Source organism: Pipra filicauda, unplaced genomic scaffold, assembly GCF_003945595.2.
Source record: "Pipra filicauda isolate LSUMZ 115617 unplaced genomic scaffold, ASM394559v2 scaffold185_size1782982_pilon, whole genome shotgun sequence".
Taxonomy (NCBI): domain Eukaryota; kingdom Metazoa; phylum Chordata; class Aves; order Passeriformes; family Pipridae; genus Pipra; species Pipra filicauda.
Window position 1 is genome coordinate 425,589 of NW_024104293.1, and position 24,174 is coordinate 449,762.

Genomic DNA, 24,174 nt, shown 5'->3' on the forward strand with positions numbered 1-24,174 from the left:
AGTGTCTTGTAAAATGAAGACATAATAATTCTTTGATTCTTAAAATGGTACAAGAAAATTGTCCAAAAACCTGTTCATCATTACCACCAAGCAACACCCCGGGGAGGTGAACGTGACCTTGATCCCTTGTCCTTTGTGACACACAAGTGATCCTGGTGAGACCGCTTGGCACACGTGTGAGAGCAGGTCTGAGTTACATCTGCAAGAGAATGAATGAGTTACTGAAATTGCTTTGGTTTAAAACATATACTGTCTTTGCCTTCCTTAAGGTCTTCCCCTGATTTTTGTCACATTTAACGTGTTAGTGACGTGTGAAGGGTTTTATATGTATGGTGCACAAGCTGAGGCCTCTCCACAGCCCCTGGCTGTGAATCTGAACTGTCTGTCCCTATGGAATGTCTCCTTCTCTTATGGGATATGTGATGTTTTCCTTCCAGATGAGCTGGTCTCTCTCTTACAGAAGGTCACGTCTGAGGCCCCTGATGTTCCATTTTATTACTATCATATTCCTCCTCTGACAGGTGTGAAGAGTAAGTACAGAGTACAGATCTGTGGTCATTTGCTCTGGACAGCAGGTTATATGGTGTTTCTGGATGTATGGATTTACATTCAGTCTTAAATATGTTGTTGCCAGTTTGTGCCTAAACTTTCACTTATCCAGGGTTTTTGTGTTCTGATCTGGTAAAAGAGTCTCACTTTTTGTTGTCTTGCTCATTGGTTTAGAGCTGTATAGCTTACTAGGCTTAGGCCTATTAAACAACTTCTAAAACATTAAGTGTCCCTCTTGAGGATGTGGCAGGGGACTGTCCCAGAACAGGGCTGTGTTCCTTCACATGAGCTTGCTGTCCTGCACAGTTCGTGTGGAAGAGTTGCTGGAGGGAATAAAAGAACGGATCCCCACCTTCCAGGGTGTGAAGTTCAGCGACACAGACCTCCTGGACCTTGCACAGTGTATACACAAGAATGAAGCTCAGCAGCTTGAATTTCTTTATGGGGTGGATGAGGTAAGGGGCTCCTCTTAAAAATAATTCCTTCTAAGGCATTCTCTTGTTTCAGCCTTGGGGAAAAACAACCCTGGACACTCAGTGCCAGGCAGTTTCGTTGCTCCCTCCCACCACCCCTTTTTTATTCTTTATTTTGTTACATGAAGTAAAATTATTTTTTTTTTTACTTTTGTTTCTCCCCTCACCCCAAACTAGCAACTGTTGGGTGCACTGGCAGTAGGGGCAAATGGAGCAGTTGGCAGGTCAGTATGGCTTGGACTCCTTCCCCTCTGCACACACACTGCAGTGTTGTATCTTCCGCTGTCTGCACAGCATTTCCTTGACTGTCTTCTGTCACCACAACAGAGGATTTTACAGGGCAGGGATGTACAGAGGTAGACACATAATGTAGCCCCAATCCTGCTGATGGAACAGTCATATAACCTGGGGATCTCACCCAGTGTTCCTTTGGGTGATTAGTGCTGCAGTCCCTAAGCTGACCCAAAGGTTTCAACATAGTTTTTATCCTCACAGCAACTTTAGAAGTGATCCCTACTTCAGTCTTCATTATATGTGTAAGGAACCAAAACCCAGAGAGGTAAAAATCATTAGTTGACATGAGAAGTCTGTGAGGAAAAGGGCTCTGCCAAGTTTATTTCTGATTTATCTTCTGCCCCTCTTACTAGGCTGCTTAGATGAATTACTGTGTATCTGTGTTCCCATTTAGAGGATCCATTAAGTGAACAAGCAACTGGAAAATTAAGAGGTTGATGAATCTGCTCTCTAAACTCTTCTGTAGGGCTTGACATACATCAGATGCTCAACCACATATAGATTGCACAAATCTCTCTTAATAATGACATTCTTACCCTGTCAACAGCAAAAGCCTGTGGTTATTTGCTTCGTTTCACTGATTTTAAGTTCCTCCTTTGCATTTTCCAATTCTCTTTTTGGTTTGTTTTGGGGGTTTTTTTGTGTTTTTTGGCAGCACATACAACTATTTGGGCCGACAAACCAATCTGATGTTGGAAGCCTTTGCAAAGCCAGACCTTGCCTTGGCACGGAAGTATCAGGTACAGCATCTTCCCTGGCCCCACTGGGAGCAACCTCGAGCTTTACTGGGGTGATTTTCCATCTGGGTTTGTCATCCATACCCTGAGGTAGCTTTATTAAAGGAAAATTCTTCCAGCTCCGTCCCCCCTGCTTGTTACTCATCCCTGCTCAGCTTTTTGACCAGTCCTTACTAACTTTTATCTAAGATCTGCCTCACTTACCCTTCAACTCTAATCTCATCCATGCAGGTGAGTCTTTTTCCTTGAACAAACCTGTGTGGAGCAAGCCCCTTGACTAGGAATATTCTGGGGATAACCTACATGATGTAGGGCAGAAAGCTGTCCCAAAACAGCTCTGCCTTCACCCCTCTTGGTCTTGGGCAGCTTGGAGATTTATGGGGAGTTCTGAGCCATCAGTGCACAATCTGTACCCAATGTTTTTATGGGACATTTGAGGCATCCCTCCCCTATTCCAATGGAATTCAATTAGTATTTCCCATAGACTGGCCCAGTGGCCAAGGGCTTTTCTCAAAGCTGGGCTACAGTTGTATAAAATATAGATATCATAATATCTCTAGATGCTTTTACACCTTCAAACTTGAAGGTGTTAATAAACTACTGTTGGTCTTTTCTAGTTTCTCACTGGGGAGTTTCTCAACTTTGTCATCAAACTGGGTAAGTAAACTGGGTAATCACTGCCCGTTTCACTCGTTATGTCTAAAAATGTGGACTTGGTGCTCCTGAAACTCTCATGTTGTTGCACTCTTGGAACTTCCTTCCTGAAAGATTTCACAGTGAAAAACTGTTGCATCTGCTGTTTCCCAACTTAGCAGCAGCTGGAAGCTGGGCAAAGGGAGCTGACCAAGCATCCCTGACTGATTCCACTCTCCCTTCCTTCCTTCTGCTGTGAAATCTCACAGATTTAAAGCTAGGACTCTGTGATTTACCCTTTTTCTTACCCTGACTCTTTCTGTGGGTTGTTTTTTTGTTAGTTTTTTTTTTCCTTCTGTCTCCAAAAGCTCATTTCTTTATTTCTACAGTCATTTTTCTGAGATGGTGGTGCCCAAGGAGGAAAACAGCTCTGATACTTCTCTCTCCTGCCTTGCTGTAATTTAAGAGGAACTTTGTTGAAGGCTGTACAAGGCCAAAACATTTTAAAATTGAATGATTTTTAGAAACAAAATCAAGATTAAATACAAAAAGCAATTAAAACCAACCAAGTCAGAGTCGTGTAGGGAGACTGAATCAGACATGAAATGTTCAAATTAAATTAAATCAGATACTTAATGAAAAGAAGTGTTCCCTGTGGGTTTGCTGGGATATGCAAACCCTGCTTAATGTAGCTGAGCTTTAGTGCTTGATTTTATTTCTTGGATTCAAAGTCAGAGGAATTGCATTATTTTTTAGCCTTATAGATAAGGAGGCAAATACTGAATTTCCAGAGCTATGGACAAGGAGCAGGATGTTACTACTCCCAGGGTTTGCCTTTGCAAGAATCTGCACTGGGGTTGCCTATATATAAATAAATGTAGTGAGCAGGTGTAATTTTTACTGTAATGCCTTTCCTGTCTGCAAGCACTGCTCCCTCTTCTTAGTTACGCTGTTCTTGCTTCCAAGAAATACTTGAAGCCTGGTTGATGCTGGATTACCCAGGAAATCCATGCTGCTGCTTTTTTTGGCACCTTTATCAAGGCTGCTTTAAGCAAGGTGGTCTGCAAATGTCCTGATTTTGCTTTTGTCTGCCCAGGTTTTGGTGTTGCACAGACTAAAGCTGTAATGACTTTTGTTTCTGGCATTCCCATGGGACCTCCACGGCTTCCGCTCCTTGGTGCCTCTGAGGAGTTCATTGCCAAGGCCAAAGCCAAGCTGGACAGCATTGTGTGGCCTGATGGTAACTGATCACACAGAATCTGGGAATCACTGAGGTTGGAAAAGACCTCTAAAATCTAGTCCAACCATTAACCTGACACTCCTGGGTCCAACCCTGAGCCACATCCCCAAGTGCCACATCTACGATGCTGTTCACTTCCACGTGGATCTGGAGGTTCCTTTGCTGGGATTCTCTGCCATGTGGCACATTCCCCACATGCTGGGCTGGGATTTCTTTCAGGGAATTGGCAAAGTGCCCAAGTGCCTTCCTGCTGGGGCTGGCTTTGCTGGGGCACATGTGGTCCAACACTTTACACTGCTTCTCTGGAGCTCTGCACATTCCAGGTCTAGCTGGTACCTTTTAATAAAAAAATAGCAAATTTTCCCCAGTTGGAGGGGCTGACTCCTTTTGCCTAGAAAGGAGGAAGATCTGGCTCCACCCTCCCTCCAGCTGGATGATGTTTTGTCTTCTCCATGAGCACTACACTGTGTTTAAACAACAGTATGGCACCGTCAGATTGCTCAGACTGGTATCTGTTTGTCAGAGTCACTGGGATACTGTCTGTGCGTGTAAAATCCTGCTTTTGTCTGATCTCTTTGTGTTCATACACCTTAATGCAAAATTAAAAAAACACCCCTTTGGCTTTCTAATAAGCAGCTATTTCTCCATTTGTTTTCCTTATGTCAGGAGCAAAGCCACGACTGAGCTGTGCATCTCTATATCCCAGTGCAGAATGCTGTCTGGCAGGTTAGGAAGTCAGAGAATCACAGAATCACAGAATGGTTTGGGTGGGAAGGGACCATAAAGCCCATCCAGTCCCACCCTCTGCCATGGGCAGGGACACCTTCCACTGTCCTTCCACCAAGCCCTGTCCAACCTGGCCTTGGACACTTCCAGGGATCCAGGGGCAGCCACAGCTTCTCTGGGCAACCTGGGCCAGGGCCTCCCCACCCTCACAGGGAACAATTTCTTCCCAATATCCCATCTAACCCCGATCTGTGGCAGTGGGAAGCCATTCCCTGTGTTCTGTCCTTCCATCCCTTGTCCCACGTCCCTCTCCAGCTCTCCTGGAGCCCCTTTATGCCCTGGAAGGGGCTCTAAAATCTCCCTGGAGCCTTCTCCAGGTGAATCCCCCCAGCATTCCCAGCCTGGTTCCAGAGCAGAGGGGCTCCAGGCCTCGGAGCATCTCCATGGAATCACAGGGAATCCCAGAACTGTTAGGGTTGGAAGGGACTTCTGGAGATCACCCGGTCCAACCCCCTGCCAGGCAGGGTCACCTGGATCAGGTGGGTTTGGGATGTCTCCAGCGAGGGAGGCTTCTGGCGCTCCGCGGGCGCTGTTCCCGGCTCTGCCCCTCACGGACAGCCGTTCCCGGCTCTGCCCCTCACGGACAGCCGTTCCCGGCTCTGCCCCTCACCGACAGCCGTTCCCGGCTCTGCCCCTCACCGACAGCCGTTCCCGGCTCTGCCCCTCACCGACAGCCGTTCCCCGCTGAGGGACGGGGCTGTGCCCGCCCCGCCGGGCCCTTCCCGGCCGCCGTCCCGCCGGGCCCGCGCAGGCGCTGCCGCTGCCGGGCGGTGCTGCCCCGGAGCCTCAGGGAGCCCCCCGGACCCTCACGGAGGCCCGGCCCGCCCGGCCATGGGGGACGTGAAGAACTACCTGTACGCCTGGTGCGGCAGGCGGAGGGTCATGCCGGCCTACGAGATCCGCGCCGCCGGCGGCCGCGGCCGCCAGACCTTCCTGTGCGAGGTGCGGGCCTGCCCCGCCGGGTTCGGGCCACAGGGGCTGTGCGGGGGCCCTGAGGGGGCTCTGTGGTCCTGCCGGGGGTGTGTGGTCCGTGACGGGCATCTGGGGGCTCCGAGCGGGTCTGGTGTCCTTCCGAGGGTCTGGGAGGCCCCGCCGGGGGTCTGGGGTCCCTGCCTGTGTCCTGGGGGTGTTGTCGGGGGCTTGGGGGCCGTGCCGGGGGTCTGGGCTCGCTGCCGGGAAGGACCTGCAGCTGTGCCGGGGGTCTGGGGATGTTGCCGGGGGGCAGGTGACAGGGGACCCTGCCGAGGGTCTGGGGGCCGTGACGGCGGTCTGGGCTCTGCCAGGGGGATGTGGGGGCTCTGCCGGGGAACCCGGGGCCCTGCTGGGATCTGGAGTCTGTGACAGGGACCTGGGGACCCTGCCGGTGCAGGCTTGGGGCTTTGCCGGAGCGAACCTGGGGCCAGAGCGGAGGGCCTGGGGTCGCTGCCGGGGATCTGGGGGCTCTGCCAGGGTGGTCGGGGGTCCTGCCCGGCCCGGAGGGGGTTCGCTGGGAGCCGAGGGCTCAGGGAGGGCTCACAGTCCCGGCTTTGTGTGCATGGTGTGAAGGGAGGGGCAGGAGGGAAGCAGCCGGAAGGATGCTGCTACAGGGAAAAGGAATCGGTTTTCTTAAGGGTGGTGAGTGTCTGCACGCCGTGTGTGTGGTCCTTCTTGCACTTAAAATAGCTGTGTGTCACCTTTGCAGAGAGGTTTCGCCTGCGGTTGAACTCGAGATGAAACGTATCAAAGAATTCCTGCTGGAGTGGGTCCTAGGCTAGGCTGTAACAGTACTCTGCTCCTGGCTCCGGATAGTGTGGATGTGGGAGCTGTGAGTTCAGGCTGGCTCTGAGGAGGAGCTGGCAGTGAGTGTGCAGGATGGGTCAGTTTCTGAGCTGGGCCATGGATTTGCACTAAACACCTTGAATTTGTCATTTTACCCTTCCTTCCTGTTTGTCTTCCCTGTCAATAGCAAAACTGAGAAGCACAGTGATATTAAACCAGTTTTCAAGGTGTTTTAACTGAGATTGAGCATTACTCAGATGGAGTGGGTTTATGTGCAGTTAGATTAACAGAATCCCAGAATGGTTTGGGTGGGAAGGGACCATAAAGCCCATCCAGTGCCACCCCCTGCCACGGGCAGGGACACCTTCCACTAGCCCAGGTTGCTCCAAACCCCGTCCAACCTGGCCTTGGACACTTCAGGGATGGGGCAGCCACAGCTTCTCTGGGCAACCTGTTCCAGGGCCTCCCCACCCTCACAGCCAAGAATTCCTTCCCAATATCCCAGCTAAACCTACTCGCTGTCAGTTTAAATCCATTCCCTCTTGTCTGTCTCTCCATGCTCTTGTAAAAACTAATATATAGAAACTAATATATATATTCTGTATTATACAATATATGTATATTCTTGTTCTGGTTTTTGTATGTTGATGCCCTGTGAGCATCCATGGAGACTTAACAGGTGAAAGGATCAGTCTCATGAAAACATTCTTTCTTGCTGATTTCCACAGTCTGGCTGTGAATCCAGTGCAGTTATTGGTTGGTTGGAGGTATCATTGTCCAGGACATAGAATTGCTGCTCTAAAGTAAAAAAATCACAAATTAATCACATGTTTTTATCTGCAAGAATGTGAAGCTAAGCTTGAGGGAACACTGGCTCACTCCTGTCCTAGTCGTCCAAGGGTTTGGGATTATGGTTGAAGAAGGTGATCCTGGGCAGGGTTTGCTGCTGTGTGTTGCCAGGGTCCCTTCCTACATTGATTCGTCTTCTTCCACAAGGTTTTGGGAAGCACTTGTGCTCTGAGAATGGAGGTTTTCAGAATGTGAGAGTCTCTTTAGTAATGGCCAGTCTTCGCGAGCGAAGATTTTGGGAAAGGTCATTAACCCTTCCAGCCTGCGCAGTGGATTTTTAGGTGAGACACAGCGTGCGCTGAACTGAGCCCACCCTTTAGTCCTGAGGTTCATCTGCCGGGGCCGAGCAAAGCCTGGACAGTGGCAGTGAGGTCCCCAGGATGTAGGTTTGTTTAGAGTGACCTTCTCTTAGGTGGATTGCCTACCAAGGCTGATGAGCTCCACCTGCCCAGGGGGCCGGGAATCGAACCCGGGTCGCTGAGGTGAGAGTCAGGCACTCTAACCACTAGACCACCAGAGGCAGGCACAAAGAATACAGTCAAACCCTGCAGAAATATATGGCTATGTCTAGTGATACATAACAACACTTAGCGACATTATTTCTGCTGTATTTATGAGCAAGAAGACTTTGGTGTTTCAGCCAGTGCCGCTGGTTTGCAGGCCCCTCTCACCCAGCCAGCTGTGTGTTGTTCCCTTCAGGTCCGAGTGGAAGGGTTCAACTACGTGGGCATGGGCAACTCCACCAACAAGAAGGACGCGCAGAGCAACGCTGCCCGAGACTTCATCAACTACCTGGTGCGGGTGAACGAGATGAAGAAGGATGAAGTCCCTGCTTTTGGAGTAAGCTGCTCTTTCTCCTTGCCAAAGCCTGACCTTTCTTGGCAGTGGGATGCTCCCAGTTGTGTTTCACTCAGGAGTTCAGTCCCCTGTACAACGATGAGGATTGAGTGTGAGGGACTTGTGCTTGCAGTGCTGGAAAGCTGGGATACATGCAGAATATCAGGGTAGAAAAGATCCTTAAGAGCATCGAGTCCAACTGAATGTTGTGGGATGATCTGGTCCATACATCTGCGTGTTAAGCTGCAAAGCTGATGAGGCTGGAAAGAACTCAGAGTCCCTGTGAGGTGCAGCCTGACTTTAAAAGTGCTGAGTACTCACACCTGACACTGGGAATTGTTTTAGATACATATTATAATATATATGTATATATATATGTACGTATATGTCGCTGGGTATCTGTCGAAGGGTCCTGGTCCAAGGGGGGGAAGAAGACACACAACACACACGAGGATGATGAGACAAAGAGATGTCTGCCTGCTCAAGGCAGCAGGCAGCTTTTTTATTCAGTTCTCCCACCTCTACTTTCCCATACACAACACAAACATATTCTTACAACAACATCCAGGAATGCAGCACCTGCACTCAGCCACACAGCTCAAGGCTGTGTCCATGGGAACTATCTAATAGCTCCACTGCTCTCACGGGAAATGGCCCAACACTCTGCAACACTTCAAATCCTTCAAACTTCATTTGTGGGGCTGTGACTTCACCCCACATGTATATATATTATAATATATATATATGCACAGTCCTTTGTACTTAAAAAAAATTACAACAAAGAAATAATAATCACAAATACCTCAGACAAGATATTGAAAATTTGGCATTTTTTAAATCATAACTGCTTGCAGCCACAACTCCTCAGGTATGTGACAGGATCTCTGCTTTTTATGATGTTGTATGAACCATCAGCAGTGACTAGCACATAAAGGCTGAGGAGGAGGGTAACTCTGTCATTGCAACAATTTTAGAGAAAAAAATAAATAAAGCATGAAGTTATGTGTTATCTGTTGGGAAGGAAGAGAATAATTCTGTTTTCTCAGCTTTCTTGCCTCTTTAGCCCGAGTGAAACCCAGAGTGGGAACAGAACTGATATTTAGGTTTTGATGTGCCAGTTAGTTCACGGCAATTCAGTGTTCAAACACCCATAGTTGTGTTCCTTTCAGTTTTTAAAGGGTGTTACTACTGAGGTTGCTACTGGGTAGTAACTATTGCATATTTACTGGGGATAACTATTGTGTAATGTTGCCTGAGCTCTTTAAACTGCCTGACCAGTTTTGAGCTGAACAATAAAACTTATTCTGTACCAGTGTGGTGAGGTTTTCCTTCCTTCCCTTCTCTAGCCAGCCCCAGGTGACACCTCCGATGGAGCACAGGAAGCAGCTAGAGATGTCACTGGTTCCAGTTCAGCTCTGGGAGGACCCCTTCCTCCACATTTGCTTTTAAAAGGTGAAGTAGGTAAGGCTGAAAACTGTAATTTGTGTGTATTTGGATGTATTTGGGTGGTGATTTTTCTCCCAAATACTCTGCAGACAAGAGACATAGTTTTGGGACAGAGGTGTGAATGACTGTGAGATCTGAGGGACTGGTCATGGCCTATGAGATTGCAGGAAATGCCTCTCCATTGCTGAGAATATGTTTTGGGGGGGTTATTTTATTTTTGGTTTTGTCCACGTGATAGGCAATGGCCCAGGGGCAGCAGCTGGAAACTGTGGCAGTCATGGAGCTCAGTGGGATCAGAGTGCGAATTTGCAAGATTATTATTCAAGGAAAGAGGAGCAAGAAGGTCAGGAGGTAAGTCGTACTATGAAATTCTCCTTTAATTCTTAAACAGGTATCTATTTCACCCCCTTTAATTTGTTATTTGCATTTGTAATCAAACTTGGAGTTTTCATTTGATATTTTGCTGTTGATTTTAGCTTAAGCTGCAGATTTACTCACTGGCTTTTAACAAAGGTAATTTGCTTAAGCTAGGAACAAAATAAATCACTTTGGATACTGTGAACATCCAAGTGTTTGTACAGACATTTTGTTGTGAAAATAAGGAATTACTGAGGACTCTCTAGCATTTTCTGTAATGCCTTAATTATTTTATAGAATCTGGGTGAGTTATTTGAAAGACTTGTTGTAAGAATGTTTAAAACTAGTAAATGATACTCTTCTTTTCCGTATTAGACCTCAGAGTCAGAAGTGGACTTAAATGCTGACCTTCATGGGGGTTGGACCTTGGAAAATGCCAAGGCACGTCTGAACCAGTTTTTCCAAAAGGAGAAGATCCAGGAAGAATATAAATACACTGAAATGGGGCCTGATCACAACAGGTTTGGTAGTTTTAGTCACTGTCTGTGTACAAAGGGTTTGGTGACAGTGGCTGTTCACACTTTTTTTTAGTGCTCCACAGTGGTCTTAGCCAGGACCAACAACATCCCTAAATTTGCTTATGTAGAAATGTGCTTTAAGGACATTTTATTTCTCTTTGTATTACAGTTAACGTTTTTGACACTGGAATCTTCTACTGGAAAAATTAGTTTGACAGAATCTTCCCAAAGGAGTTTTGAGGGTTTCACTTGAGACCAGCTGGATATTACTCTTTCTTGGCTTTCAGCCCATTCCATCAGAGAATTTGCATGTGTTTCCCCAAATGGAAATAACTCATAGCAGATTGTGCATAAAGAATTGATGGTTTTTATTACTTTACCCCTGGAAACAGTCTCTACAAATCATCAAAACTTCAGGTCATTGTATTTCTGGTGAAATATGGTGATGCTTTGTGGCCAGAAACAATGGCACGCTGCTGCTGCTGGATTCTCCTGGCTGGGTCCGAGGTTGGGTTTTTTGCATTGTATAAACTTGTGTTCTACGAGAGTTGATGTTTTTAGAAAGACAAGAGAATTTTCTTATTACAGCCTTTCATGAGAGTCTCACTTGCAGGACTTCTGGTATTCTTTTGTTGAGACTTCCAAGCATTTAGAATATCTAAAATGTTTGTATCAGTGCAGAAAGCTGTAAATTCTCATTTAAAACTTGTCTTCAAGTCTCTTCATCTCCATTTATGTCTCTCAGGCAAGGCCATGTCTTTCCCTTAAATGTGAGTGACAAAAAAAGTTAGTTTGTGCAGTGCTAGGAATTTAAAATATGCTTGTTGTAGGCTTAGTTTCTGAGCATTTCTTTTCTCCTGTAGCTTAGGGAATTTTTGTGCAGCTCGTTTTGTTGCACGTTGTGCAGGTAAAGGCATGAAAGCCCGTGTATTTTAATGTAGATAGTCTGGAGCAGAATGAGATGACTACAGATGACAGTATGTTTCTCAGCCTGGCTCTTGTTCTTCCAGAGGGCATTTCAGAGTTTCCTGTTTCCTGTTTATCCAGGGAAGGTTGTGTGAGTTTCCCTGGATGGAATGGCAGAAGGGGGAATTCACTACCTGCTGTAACATCTAATTAACAATCCTAATGTGTTCTAGGGCTTGTTAAGAGAGAGCAAACTGTTGGAGTCAATCCTTTTGGGTGTGTGCAACAAGAGGGGGATAACTTCAGATGTTTTGGAGTTTTGAGGACGGTTATATAGCTTAGGTAGGAGTTTTTTTTAAGAAATACCAGTTGCCATGCATCCTGCCAGTCCATTTTTGGGCTTTTTGAGTAATGATCAGAGATAATAATTATAAAAGAATTATAACAGATCTGTCAGCCTTGCTTTCAGACATTTGTGGTCAGTTAATCACATTCATGGTCTAAGAACTTAGTAATAACTGGGAAATTTGGATTCAGAAACTTTAATAATGTCAGGAGGGTATGTGTTGTAAATCTAAACATGGCTCTCCTAAAACACAAAGCAAGAACTCAACATTAAGGGGTGGGATGTGGCTCCTCCATGTTGGGATTCCATCAGAAGCATGGGATGCCTTTGCCTCCTCCTGTTCCTGCTGGAGAGCGACATCACAGATCTGTGCACGCTCACACGGCTGGACTAGGGAATCGTGTGGGACTCTGCTGCAAACTGATTTCTGGTGTTGCTGTTCTCCCCTCAGGTGGAGGAGAATGAGATTGAATGCTGACTGTAGGCCTGGCTGAGAAACATACTGTCATCCGTGTCTTAGGTGGCCGTTGTGTCCCTGAGAGCCAGTGGCCTTCGACCCCTGAAGCCACTGTGCCTGAAGGTCAGTTCGCTGGTAGCACAGGAAGGAGCTCTAACCTGAAATTTAAATCACTCACTTAACCTTTCTTATTGTTTGTTTGCAGCAAGAAATGAAGGACACGGGTGCAAGGCTCTGCCTGCAGCTGGGCAAGTGCCAAGGCCTAGTTTCCAAAGAGGATCTCAGTCCAATAAAGCCCAGTTCCATGTCTTGAGTCACATTTGCCAGGTTAAATCCTGTCTTACAAGAATTTGGCTTTAATTTTTCATCTGGCAAACACAGGCTTAGGTCTGGGGTTCTTAAAAACGTGAATCTGGTTTCCATCCTCCTCTGTTGAAGATTATGTTTTTCTTTAAGCCTAAATTCTTTACTCAGAGACTGGTGAGGCCCTGGCACAGGTTGCCCAGAGAAGCTGTGGCTGCCCCATCCTTAGAAGTGTCCAAGGCCAGGTTGGACGGGGCTTGGAGCAACCTGGGCTAGTGGGAGGTGTCCCTGCCCATGGCAGGGGGTGGGACGGGATGAGCTTTAAGGTCTCATCCCACCCAAACTATTCCATGATCCTATGATTCTGTGATCAGTATACCAGTTGACCTTTAAACAAACTGGTCCCATGCCTACTAAGCAAACTATTAGGTTTGCTATGCAGTGTTACCTTGAGGAACTCTGTTACTCGAGTAACAAGTTGCTCAGTAACAAGTTGCTCTGCTGTTCCCAGATAATGGCAATAAGGGAATGGAAATTCATGCAAATTCAAGTATTCTGTCTCCTCCTGTGCAGATAAGTTCAGTGGTCTGTGACTGAATGACCTGGTTTGGTTTTGGCTGTGCTCTGGGCTGGCCAATCATGTGGTAAAAAGCAGAGTAGCTGTATCAAATGGTGCATCTGAGTTGTGAAACACAGGTTACTAGTGAGTTACTAGTGTTATACTAGTATATAATCACTAGTGTGATTAGTGATTAGATCTAATCTAATAATCGTGTGATTAGATCATCTAATCACTAATGTGGGATACAGTTAATGGTACAGTAGGGTGCACATTAATGTTACATTAATGTCCTACCTGCTTTATAATTGTTTCCTTAAACTTGGACAGCTCAGAACATATTTCCTAGTAATAAGGCTTTAAATTTCAATGCTGAACAGCGGCATTTGCAGGATTCTTCTTATCAAATCTACTGGTTCTATTGATGGCAGGTGTGTTACAGACTAATTTGGGGTTAAAGGGACTAAAAGCAGTAATATTTTACCTTGGTCACTGATGAGTTGACAATTTCTAACTGAGGACAGAGGTGTCTTTGCCTAGAAATATTGGAAAGAGTGAATATGTTTGCAGTGTCAGCTACTGGTGATTGTACCTTTGTGTTGTTTCTCTTGCAGGAGCTTTAACGCAGAAATGACCATTTATGTGAAGCAGCTGGGCAGAAGTAAGTGTTCCTATTTTAAGGAAGTTTTAAACTTACCAAGAGGCAGATGTTGGTACGGAGGAATGATTATGGGTACAGACTTTATCACAGTTACGTGTTGGAGCCACTTGCAGAGGTGAGGGATCCTCTGTGTGATGCTGCTGGATGGTATTGGATAATCATGCGCACTGAGTGCGGGAGGACTTCACGGGACTTGTCAGTAAGTAACATCACACAGCCAGTGTGAGGCAGCTGCTGGAGGGGGCTGTTGGATTTTAGGTTGAAACTCTGGATTTATCAAGATTTGAAACTTCCCTGTGTGTACAATCAGAGAGTTTGTTTCAGAGTAGTATCTTCTGTGGAAGCTGTGTGACTGATGGGCTCCTGCAGCTCTGACTTCTGTGTGCCACAGGGATCTTCAGCCGCGAGCACGGGTCCAACAAAAAGCTGGCAGCACAGTCCTGTGCCCTCTCCCTGGTCAGGCAGCTCTACCACCTCGGGGTCATCGAGCCTTACTCTGGGCAGACAAAGAAGAAAGGGGAGTCGGTGAGTTTGGGAGGAGGGGCCAGAATTACTGCTTTCCTTTCGTGACACAGAAGCACTGCCATAAACACAAGTGAGTTAGAGTCTGCTCTCCATATTTTAACATCTTACAAGTTATTGATTTTGTTTCTTTAGTTTAGCAGCTGTTTCTGTTCTGGCCAGTGATTTGGATCAGAAATATAACTCCATGGGTATGCGAATGGAGCAGTAACTAATTTTAAATGAAAAAGTATTTGTAACAAACGCTTTTTTCAGTAAAATGTTTCTACGAGCTTAAGTATTTCTGTTTATGTGCAGCTGTTTGGATTCATTCTCTGACACATGAGCATTTGCTGAGTATTCAAATTTCTCTCCCTTTCTCTCTATATATACGCACACACCAAATAATATGTATTATTTAGGTGTTTGGTAGCAACTTTGAGAATGCGTTCCTCCGAAATGAAATTCGAATATTTAAAAATAATATAGATTCTTATTTGATGAAAAGTCACCAAAACATTTCAAGAATGTGAATTTTGAACTGATGATACTCTTTGGCCCTGTTTGATGGTTCAGCCCACAGTTCTGGCTCCCACAGTCTGTCTTTTTGTGTATATTGACATGTAGTTTTTCAATATTTCCTAGCTGGAACCCTATGAGGTGTCACTGTCTCCTGACTTAGAAAATCAGCTGCAAAAGACTGTCCGGGAGCTGTCCCTGGAGATTGTGCCTTCGGTGAGTGTGTGGCTGAGATACTCCAGTGTGTAACATCACACCTGCTCGTTTAATGCATTCACCTGTCTTTGCCCTCTCTGCTTTTGGAATTATAGCCTGAAGATCCCAGTAATCCAGTTCTGATCAGTGTCGGAAAGTTGGCCCAATTCAAGCCATCACAGAGACAAAGTCACACAGGAGTTGTTCCCTGGTCACCACCTCATTCCAACTGGAACCCTTGGACTGGCTGCAATATCGATGAGGGTCCTCTGGCAAATGTAAGGTTAACTTAAAAAATTGATTTGTTGATTGTTTTCCCTGTGCTTCCAGAACTTTTAAATGGATTTAAAGTATAAGCTATTCCAAAGGAGAAAACAGTCCACTGATAAAATTTCTTCCCTTTTTGACCTGGAGGCAGGGAATTCTTTGTGTTTACTTTGTGTTTCACTAGGTATTGAGCAGCAGTGTCTTGAGTGTCCCAATTCTCTTCTTTGTTTCACTTTTTACTTCCCACTCTGCAGCCCATACAAAGCTTATAATTGAAATTACAAGGTAAGATCACGGACATGTCATTTATAACTCTTTAGCTTCTCTTTCCCATATTTCCATTCTAGGACTTTTTTCTGGGAGAAGAAACTGCTCCATGCCAAGTGTCATTACACAATCAGCCAAATTTCCTATTTTTTGTCATTTCTAGTCCTATTCAGCACAGAACAAATGAAAAGCAACAATGTGGCATGGTAGAATGAGGGAGAAGGGGAAAATTACTGGGTTGTCAAATTCAGAGGGTAATTTGGTCTGGCTGGTATAACCTGGTAAGAAAAGACTCTCAGGGCAGGAACTTGAGTTTCCTACAACAGAGAATCAGAGTGTGTATGGCCAAACCAGTAATTTAATACTTTCTTTCACTCGATAAATGACATCAATTTAACATTGATCATTATGTACTGACTTTTAAAAAATACGGAGCTGATGTAGATTTGGGTGCTGTTTTAAACACATGTGCTGGTTTAAGAGTTAACCAGCAGGGGAAATGAACTCAACTCAAAGGAGAGATTATAAGTCAGAATAACAATTTACTAAAATAATACAGTAAGTACAATCAATCAAACAAACAATTGGTCTTAACCCACAAAACCCAAGTGTATAGCCCAGTACCCTGGGGCATGAACAAAGTGGTGTTCCTTGGGCCCCGCTTGAGTCCAAAGTAAAGGGAGAGGGGAAGAACCTGCCGGTGGGAGAGCTGTTGCAGTCTGGTTAAAGTGGTGATTGCAGTGAGATGCTGGGGGAAGAGCTGTTGCAGTCTTTCTCTGGATCCCACAGAGTGGTTGAAAAATGTTCTAAGACTCCAAGATTATATATCCTCCAGTTCAGGCAGAAATGCTCAGTGCTTCCTTCAGGGCGGGGAGTTCCACAAAGGGTGTGAGGACAAGAGCATCCTCCTATCTCACAGGCCTCTTAACACCTAGTTTATAGCCTGAGGAGTCAGGCTCTATGGGCAGAGGGTGCGAATAGTCTATTGACAACAGTTTCTGGCATGGAAGGCTATAGAATACACAGTTTTGGGTTACACCCATGCCATGATGAACTGGTCTCAGTTGTCCTAACTAGGACAACACATAAGCAGGATATGTGTGGACATTGCAAATTGAGCTGACTTCAAATCTCATCAGTGCTAGTTGTGGTGCACAAACTTATTTGCAGCAAAAGCAGTTTGCTCTTTGGTAACAAATTTGAGTTTCTTTGCAATTCTTTGGTAGTTGAAATACAGGAGTTGCCTGATGAATTTCCCTCTCTGTTCACTTCTCCCTTTTCAGCTGCTGTTCTGTGGGTGGTTTTGTGCTTACATTAGTTCATTCCTTACATTAAAAACTCCTGTCTGAATGATCATCTCATTGGCTTCCTGCTGACTAGAGTGTGTTTTTCAAGCAGTTAAAGTGTTTCAATTTAAGCACTTGTTCTTTTTCAGTGTTTTGGATCTTTTTGAGAAACTTCTTAGAGGATGAACATTTAATTTTAATATGCTGGAATGAATGACATTAAATAGCTCATCGATGTAACTGATTTCAGGGAGTTGTGTAGGAAATGATGACATTTGGGATGATTATGTTGGAGTGCCTGATTTGATACTGAAGTTAGAATGTAGATAAGGAGTCAAAAAGCCTCCAAACAATGTCTTGTACTTGCAGCTCACTCCAGAGCAAATAAGCATGGATCTGAAAAGTGATTTCATGTACCGTCTGGAGCAGGATCAGGAATTACAGAGGGTAAGTGTGCTTCCTGTGACATGCTGTGCTTACACTAGTCTCTTTTTCTTCCAGAAGGGGTTGAACATAATGTCTACAAAGTGTGTAAGGCTGGATTTCAGCAGAAATACACGTTTTCAGAAGGACTGGATGTTCCACTGGGAGGGGTGTGGGGATGTGTTGTGCTGTGTCAGGAAAAAATACAAACTGTTATCTGTTCTTCCAAAGTTTTTCCTTTGTATAAGGGAAAGGGAGACAGGGTATGGATGTGGAGCAGAACAGGTTGATTTTTGGAGATTTTGGAAATGTGCTGGGTTTTTTTTTCCAGATCCAAGAAGAGAGAGAGGCCTTACCTCTGAAGAATTTTGAGAGTGAAATTCTGGATACAGTCCGTCAGAACTCTGTTGTTGTCATCCGTGGTGCCACTGGTTGTGGCAAAACCACCCAAGTGCCCCAGTACATCCTGGATGAACACATCAGAACCGGCCGGGCTGCCGAGTGCAACATCGTGGTGACACAGGTGGGGATGTGTGACCAGTGCACTTCTGGGGTGGATATGAGAAATCACAGGTCAGTTAGGACAGAATCACAGGATGCTTTGGGTGGGAAGGGATCGTAAAGCTCATCTCATTCCAACCTCTGCCATGGGCCGGGACACCTTCCACTATCCCAGGTTGCTCCAAGCCCTGTCCAGCCTGGCCTTAAATGATTGAAGGATGTGCTGAGGAACCTGATTATCATTGCAGGACATCGTTCATAAAGGTTTCTCCTCAGTAATACAAGTAGGAGAAACCTCAGCACTATGTATGTCTTCATTTGGAGTCTTATTCTTTCACAGATCTTCAATTTGGATAATCTGGCTTGTACCTTTCCCGGGCGAAAACTTTTCGTCAGGCTGAGGGGAAAAGATTTGGCAAATGCCAGCTGGTAGTTCCCATGTGTCCTCATATCCCTGCTCTGTGATTTCATATGTAGAATTAACCATTTCAGAAGAAAAAAACATGTCGTTACACACACTGGCGTTTAATGATTACTCCGTGAAGAAATCTGAGGGCAGGACACCTGTAGCACTTCCGATTTGTTTTCTTGCTTTCAGTGCTGTTGTGATAAAGTTCTGTAAGCTGATCATTAAGTCAGGGCACCCTTTCCCCCCCAGCCCCGGCGGATCAGCGCGGTGTCGGTGGCAGAGCGCGTGTCCTACGAGCGGGGAGAGGAGCCGGGGCAGAGCTGCGGGTACAGCGTGCGCTTCGAGTCCGTGCTGCCTCGGCCCCACGCCAGCATCATGTTCTGCACCGTGGGTCTGTACTGCTTTGCTACCTCTGCAGCTCGTTCCTTATGGGTCCACACTCTGAGTTAGCAGCAAAAGCAGGGCTGTGGTTCGGTTAAAATTTGTAGGAAGCCTGTTTCAGGGATTGAAAAGGGTTTTTCTGGGTACAAGTTTGCTGATGTGCTGTCATGCAGAGAAAAATTAAGGCTGTTATTTAGAAGTCTGGTAATACAGGTCTGATAGCACACAGAAATTATCCCATGAAGAGGTAAAATTGCCATATGATTGTCCTTAAAAGACAGAAGGGGAGGCAGCATTGGGTGGGAAGGGTGAAAGAGTCTTTCAGGTGGTAATGCTTCATGCCCTTGCTGTCACTTGTACAGATGAAGGCCTGGCAATTAGAGATGGGTTGGAAAAGGGGCTGGGCAGCCTGCACACTTCCTGGTTTTTAAACCGGGGGCTGAGAGGGGGAAGATTGTTCTGTTACAGGAACATTTACCTGATGTGGCTTTTTCAGGTGTTCTTCTGAGAAAGGTGGAGACTGGGATCCGTGGCATTAGCCATGTTATTGTTGATGAGATCCATGAGAGAGACATTAATGTGAGTGAGCTGCTGACTGCAGTCCTGATCTCTCTGTGCTACTGTTTAACTTGTGGATGTGTTTGTGTGTAGTAGCCAACATGTGAGAGCAAACTGTGTCTTACTAAGGGACATATATGTCAGTTTTCCATCCTCAATAATGTTTTTAGAAGCTCTTAATTACTCCTTACCTGATTAGCAGAGCAAAGACTTGTGCTTCCTTGCTGCCCTCTTTTTGCCTGTTAGCATCTCCAGTGTCCTGGTCCCCTCTGGAGAACAGAACACCACGGCACAAGCACATCTTGTCCAAACAGGGGAGCACACTAAATTGCACTGTTACTCTGCAGTTCTGTTCCTACTGACAGTGTTGTATTACTGGTGATATTTTACAGACCCTGCAGTAGAAGTAGGGGAGGGTTTGAATGTTATTTAAGAAATGGGAAACATTTTCTGTCCCCTTGATTATTCTGTATCATTTTCAGCCTTGCCACAATGAGAGTGAGAGCAAGCACAAAGTTCTGACAGGATATTTAAGCTTGTTTGGACAGAATTTGGGGTCTCCTTTGGGTGGAATTGCAACGCACATTTTTCTCTTCATCAATTAATTTTATGTTAATGATGTAAAATACAAGTTTTGAAATTTTGACTGAGATAGGAATTATACCTTTGGAACAAAGGGCCTGCCTAACTGCATGGCAAAACTAAATAAATGTCATGTTTAAACAGAACTATAAACTTCACATACACCTGCACATTTTTATTTATTTATGAACTGTAGCTACTTTATGTGTAAACCAAGTCTATAAAGACCTGAGGTTGTAATGTATTGTTAGGAAGGAAGCAGACTACTTTTAGACTACCTTCTTTACACTGGAAATCCTAAAATTCACTTACCCCAGGAATTGCAGTAATTTCAAAATAAGGCACTGACAACAGTTTCTGGTTACAGAATGTTTTTATGCTACTTGTTACTTCTCTTGTCCAGTAAAATTCCTGTTCAGTAAATGTGTATGTCTGTGTAGTTCCTTCTGGTCTCTTGGGAAGATATTGCTTTTTATGAGTAGCAAGTTAATGACTCTTTTATTCTCCTTGTGTGCAGACTGACTTCCTTTTGGTGGTGCTGAGGGATGTCATTCGGGCCTACCCTGAAATCAGGGTTGTCCTCATGTCTGCCACCATTGACACTAGTATGTTCTGTGAATACTTCTTCAACTGTCCCATCATCGAGGTCTACGGCAGAACCTTTCCTGTCCAAGGTAAACCATTGGTTGCAGCTCCAGCAACTGCTTTACTTTTTGTTTTGTTCATACTCTGAAACATCCCAGTTACGTCAGGAGACTCTGGAGAGATGATGAGAAGAATTATTACACAGGTTTCTGGCAGTCAGTCCTGATCACCTGTCTGTCCTTGCAGATTATTTTCTGGAAGATTGTATTCAAATGACTCAGTTTGTTCCTCCACCAAAGGAGAAGAAGAAGAAAGAGAAGGATGAAGAAAGTGGTGAAGATGAGGACGTATGTTTGACCTTTTTCCATATGAAAAATTGAACAAATGCCAGTTTTAGGGCTCTAACTCAAGTGTAATTCATGTGGCATTGTTGAACTAAAACACTTGTAGCAGCTTTCCTATTTTTAATCTCTGAGATTGCTGTTAACTTCAGCAATACAACTTAGTTTTCCCATTGCCCTTCTAAACTGAAGAATTTCTTTTTCACTGAAGCCAAAGTTCTTGTGTTTTGTCAGTCTACTTCTCTTTAAAGCTAGAACTGAAATGGTTTTGAAAATGAAAAGATTGGTGACCTTGGAAGAAGAAACAGGGAAGCATGAGCTTGGTGATACCTTTTCAGGGTGAAAATTTAGATTCTTTCCCTTCTTTGCTTGCAGTTGATGTTGTTAGTGCTCACATACGTTGTCAAGAAACTGTCACTTCTATAGCTTTTAATTTGTAGATTTGAAACTTCTGTTTAGGCCAGTCAATTGAAATTTTTAAAAGATGGCCAGTTTTTCTTGAGAGACAACTACCCACATATCTCATTTTCCTGTGTGCCTGGCCAGCCACTCTCTATAGTTTGAGTGAATTAATTTATTTTTTTTTTTTTTGGTAGGCCAATTGCAACCTTATTTGCAGTGGTGAATATGGCCCAGAAACAAAGCACTCCATGGCTCAGCTGAACGAGAGAGAAACCTCTTTTGAGCTCATTGAGGCTCTGCTGATTTATATCAAGACTCTGAATGTCCCAGGAGCTGTCCTTGTTTTCTTGCCTGGCTGGAATTTGATCTATACAATGCAGAAGCATCTAGAAATGAACCCACGCTTTGGTATAAGCAGCTGTTTTATTATATTTCATCTTTTTCGAAGGAAACTATTGGCTGTGCGAGGATGGGAGTTGGATGAGAGGCTTAGGGAGCTAATTTGTTGTGGAAGTGAATGAGCAGAAATTTTTATGTTGTGCAAAGAAGAAATGAGAGTCACATAGTAGTAGTTACCAACCTTCTTGTATTCCTGCTGTAGGAGGCCACCAGTACAGGATTTTACCTCTGCATTCCCAAATTCCTCTGGAAGAACAACGTCGAGTGTTTGATCCCATGCCTCCCGGAGTGACCAAAGTAAGGGAGCCTTCTCTGTGTGCAGCTCTGGGCTTTTGGGGAATGTGTTGCTGAATTTTTTATTTAAGTTCTGTAGTTTATTTTGCTGTTCATCCTCAGCTATTCCAGACCAATGACATCACTTTGCAATTCCTGGTTTTTACAGGTTATTTTATCCACCAGCATTGCCGAGACCAGCATTACCATCAACGACGTGGTCTTTGTTATTGACTCCTGCAAGTGAGTTCATGAAGCAGCTTTTTGTTTTGTAAATCCTACCCCTGGGAATGCAGAAAACGTTCTGGGAGCGCACAGAGGTGCCTTGTATTCCCGTGCTCCCAGAGCTGAGCGTGAGGACTCTAACTCAGGACAAATTAGCATTGTCTTCAGCTGGTCAGCACAGTGACACACCACGCTGGCATCTCAGTGGGCTGGGTTGGTCATGCTGGCACTATTCATGTGAGGTGTCAATGGGTCTCCACGCCAATTTGATGGATGCCATCTGCCAGATGAGTGTTACAAACCCTCAGTGTCTGTCTGATGGAAAAGAGGGAAGATTTTTGTAGTCTCCTACAGATCCTGCCTTGCTGGGCATGTTCTCTCAGCAACGTGCACCCGAGGAGCTCATGATTTTAAGATAATTTTAAGCTTTTGAGGCAGTTGTGAGAACATCATTCTGTGTGTGGCTTGGGGCATTGCTTTATAAAGAGTGATGCTTTAGCTTCCAGATCCATGCCTAACTAACCAAAGCTCAGCTACTCAGACAGGGTGGCTGGCTTCTTAAGCAATGTGACTTCAAGCAATAAAATAAGAACTGATTTGGCAGGACATAAGGTGAAGAGCTTCTGATCTTAAGTGTTTTTTTTCCCCCTGGAACAGGCAAAAAGTGAAGCTGTTCACGGCTCACAACAACATGACAAACTATGCCACGGTCTGGGCATCCAAAACCAACCTGGAGCAGCGCAAAGGCAGAGCTGGGCGTGTGCGGGCCGGGTTCTGCTTCCGCCTGTGCAGCAGAGCTCGCTTTGAGAGGTGAGGCCGTGCTCTGCAGGGACAAAATACCCCCAGACCGCTGTGTGCTGCTCTGGTCACACTGCGGAAATCACTGCAGAAGGCACAGAGAGATGTGTGATGTCAGCTCACACCGAAATATCGCAGTTCTTTGCCTAAAAAATTTACCTATTCGAAATGCTTTCACCCATAGTATGAGGTGGATAAGTAGCTGATGATTTTACCAGTAAGAGCTTCACTGCAACCTACAGAACCTCTCAGGGGAAAAATAATACTGCTTGGGAATTGAGGCAAGGCAGAAAAGAGCTTTGTAGTGAGGATGAGGCTCTAGTCTGCCTGCAAACATTGAGGGCACCTGGCCTCTCCACATAACAGTCAGTTCTGTCATGGAAGTGGCAAAAAGCAGGGAAAGCAGATGTTGCTCTTCTCTGCATCCCCTTCCATGGCCAGGAAGCCCCTTCATGCTCCGCTGGCACCTTCCCTGCAGCTGAAACTTTTGACCTCTTCTCTCTGCCAAGCTGTTTCTCCGTTACTAGAGCCATGGAAATCTCTTTGCTGGTTGGAAAAGTCTACACAGCTGTTACACTCTATGTTTGATCTCCCTCATGAAAGTTCCAGTGCCCCTTTCTTTGGCTGTTAGAGCATAACTGTTTTGATGTTCAACTTTTTGTAACCTCTGAAAACATCAGTTGATCAAAAGCTCTCCTTGAATTGCTCAAATTTATTTAGATCTGCTGTCGAGTACAGTGGAGTGATTTTAATTAACAATTTTTGACAGGGACCTGATTTTGGGCTACTGAAGTAATCATGGGACTTCATGATTTTAAAGTTACCTTCCTTGAAAGAATATAAACCCAAAATATACTAGTTCCATGGTGCCTTGGAAAGGGTTTGTGGACTTGTGAAGATAATCTTTTGAGAGATACTGTCTAAATCTGGTGCCAGCTGAACCTGGATATCTGTTCAAGGTGTTTGAAACCTTTTTTAGCTGCCTGTTGCTGAGTGCAGTCATTCCCTGGACTTCATATTTCAACCAGCAAGCTGAAGGATCACAAAGGATCACTATGCTAAAGACTTGAGAGCTCTGTGTGTTTCCATCAGGTCTTTTTTCCTACCAAAAAATTACCTTTGGAAAACATCCAGCAGAAATACTTAATCTTTTTAGTGATCAGAGAAGTATGTGCAGGAGGAGTGGGTGGTTTGGAGTTGATGGGACAGGTAGAGAAGTGCTTGTACAAAAGGGCTGCAAGCAGGTTGTCTCTTAGGAGTGGAAGAGGAGATGATGGTAAGGGATGTATAGGGCTGGACACAGCCATGCTGGGAATGGGGCTCCAGCCATGCAGGCTCCGTGTGGTCAGCTCGTGGTAGAAGCCACAGCGGGCAGTGGGGATGTGAGGGCTACACCCTGTGTGCATTCCCAGTGCAGATTTAGCCCAGAGGAGAATGGAGAAGCATGGAATTTCCTAGTAGAAGGGCCCAGGCTCCAGGAGCACAGAGAGAGCCGTGGGTTGGCTCAGGGGCTTTGGAGGGCAGTAGTTTGTGCTGGTGCAATGACCCCTCGT

At 45.2% G+C, this 24,174-nt stretch overlaps 1 protein-coding gene across 5 annotated transcripts in view; it reads left to right on the top strand.

Moving 5' to 3' along the window:
- DHX9 (DExH-box helicase 9) overlaps window positions 1-24,174 on the top strand; it is a 37,425-nt gene that overhangs the window by 4,075 nt on the left and 9,176 nt on the right. The window contains exons 7-28 of one of the 5 annotated variants that reach the window (XM_039380119.1): window positions 438-530; window positions 856-1,004; window positions 1,200-1,246; window positions 2,671-2,710; window positions 8,019-8,159; window positions 9,503-9,617; window positions 9,841-9,953; window positions 10,335-10,480; window positions 13,663-13,709; window positions 14,101-14,234; window positions 14,856-14,945; window positions 15,041-15,202; window positions 17,114-17,191; window positions 17,499-17,690; window positions 18,327-18,468; window positions 18,955-19,037; window positions 20,116-20,272; window positions 20,430-20,530; window positions 21,121-21,334; window positions 21,528-21,622; window positions 21,768-21,841; window positions 22,481-22,633. In XM_039380119.1, the coding sequence (XP_039236053.1) occupies window positions 438-530; window positions 856-1,004; window positions 1,200-1,246; window positions 2,671-2,710; window positions 8,019-8,159; window positions 9,503-9,617; window positions 9,841-9,953; window positions 10,335-10,480; window positions 13,663-13,709; window positions 14,101-14,234; window positions 14,856-14,945; window positions 15,041-15,202; window positions 17,114-17,191; window positions 17,499-17,690; window positions 18,327-18,468; window positions 18,955-19,037; window positions 20,116-20,272; window positions 20,430-20,530; window positions 21,121-21,334; window positions 21,528-21,622; window positions 21,768-21,841; window positions 22,481-22,633 (2,566 nt within the window). Of the gene's footprint in view, window positions 1-437; window positions 531-855; window positions 1,005-1,199; window positions 1,247-1,971; window positions 2,057-2,670; window positions 2,711-3,075; window positions 3,581-3,782; window positions 4,559-5,386; window positions 5,655-8,018; window positions 8,160-9,502; window positions 9,618-9,840; window positions 9,954-10,334; window positions 10,481-13,662; window positions 13,710-14,100; window positions 14,235-14,855; window positions 14,946-15,040; window positions 15,203-17,113; window positions 17,192-17,498; window positions 17,691-18,326; window positions 18,469-18,954; window positions 19,038-20,115; window positions 20,273-20,429; window positions 20,531-21,120; window positions 21,335-21,527; window positions 21,623-21,767; window positions 21,842-22,480; window positions 22,634-24,174 lie in introns of those variants that run through there. The other 4 variants (XM_027723464.2, XM_039380118.1, XM_027723471.2 and 1 more) reach the window with 4 other exon arrangements.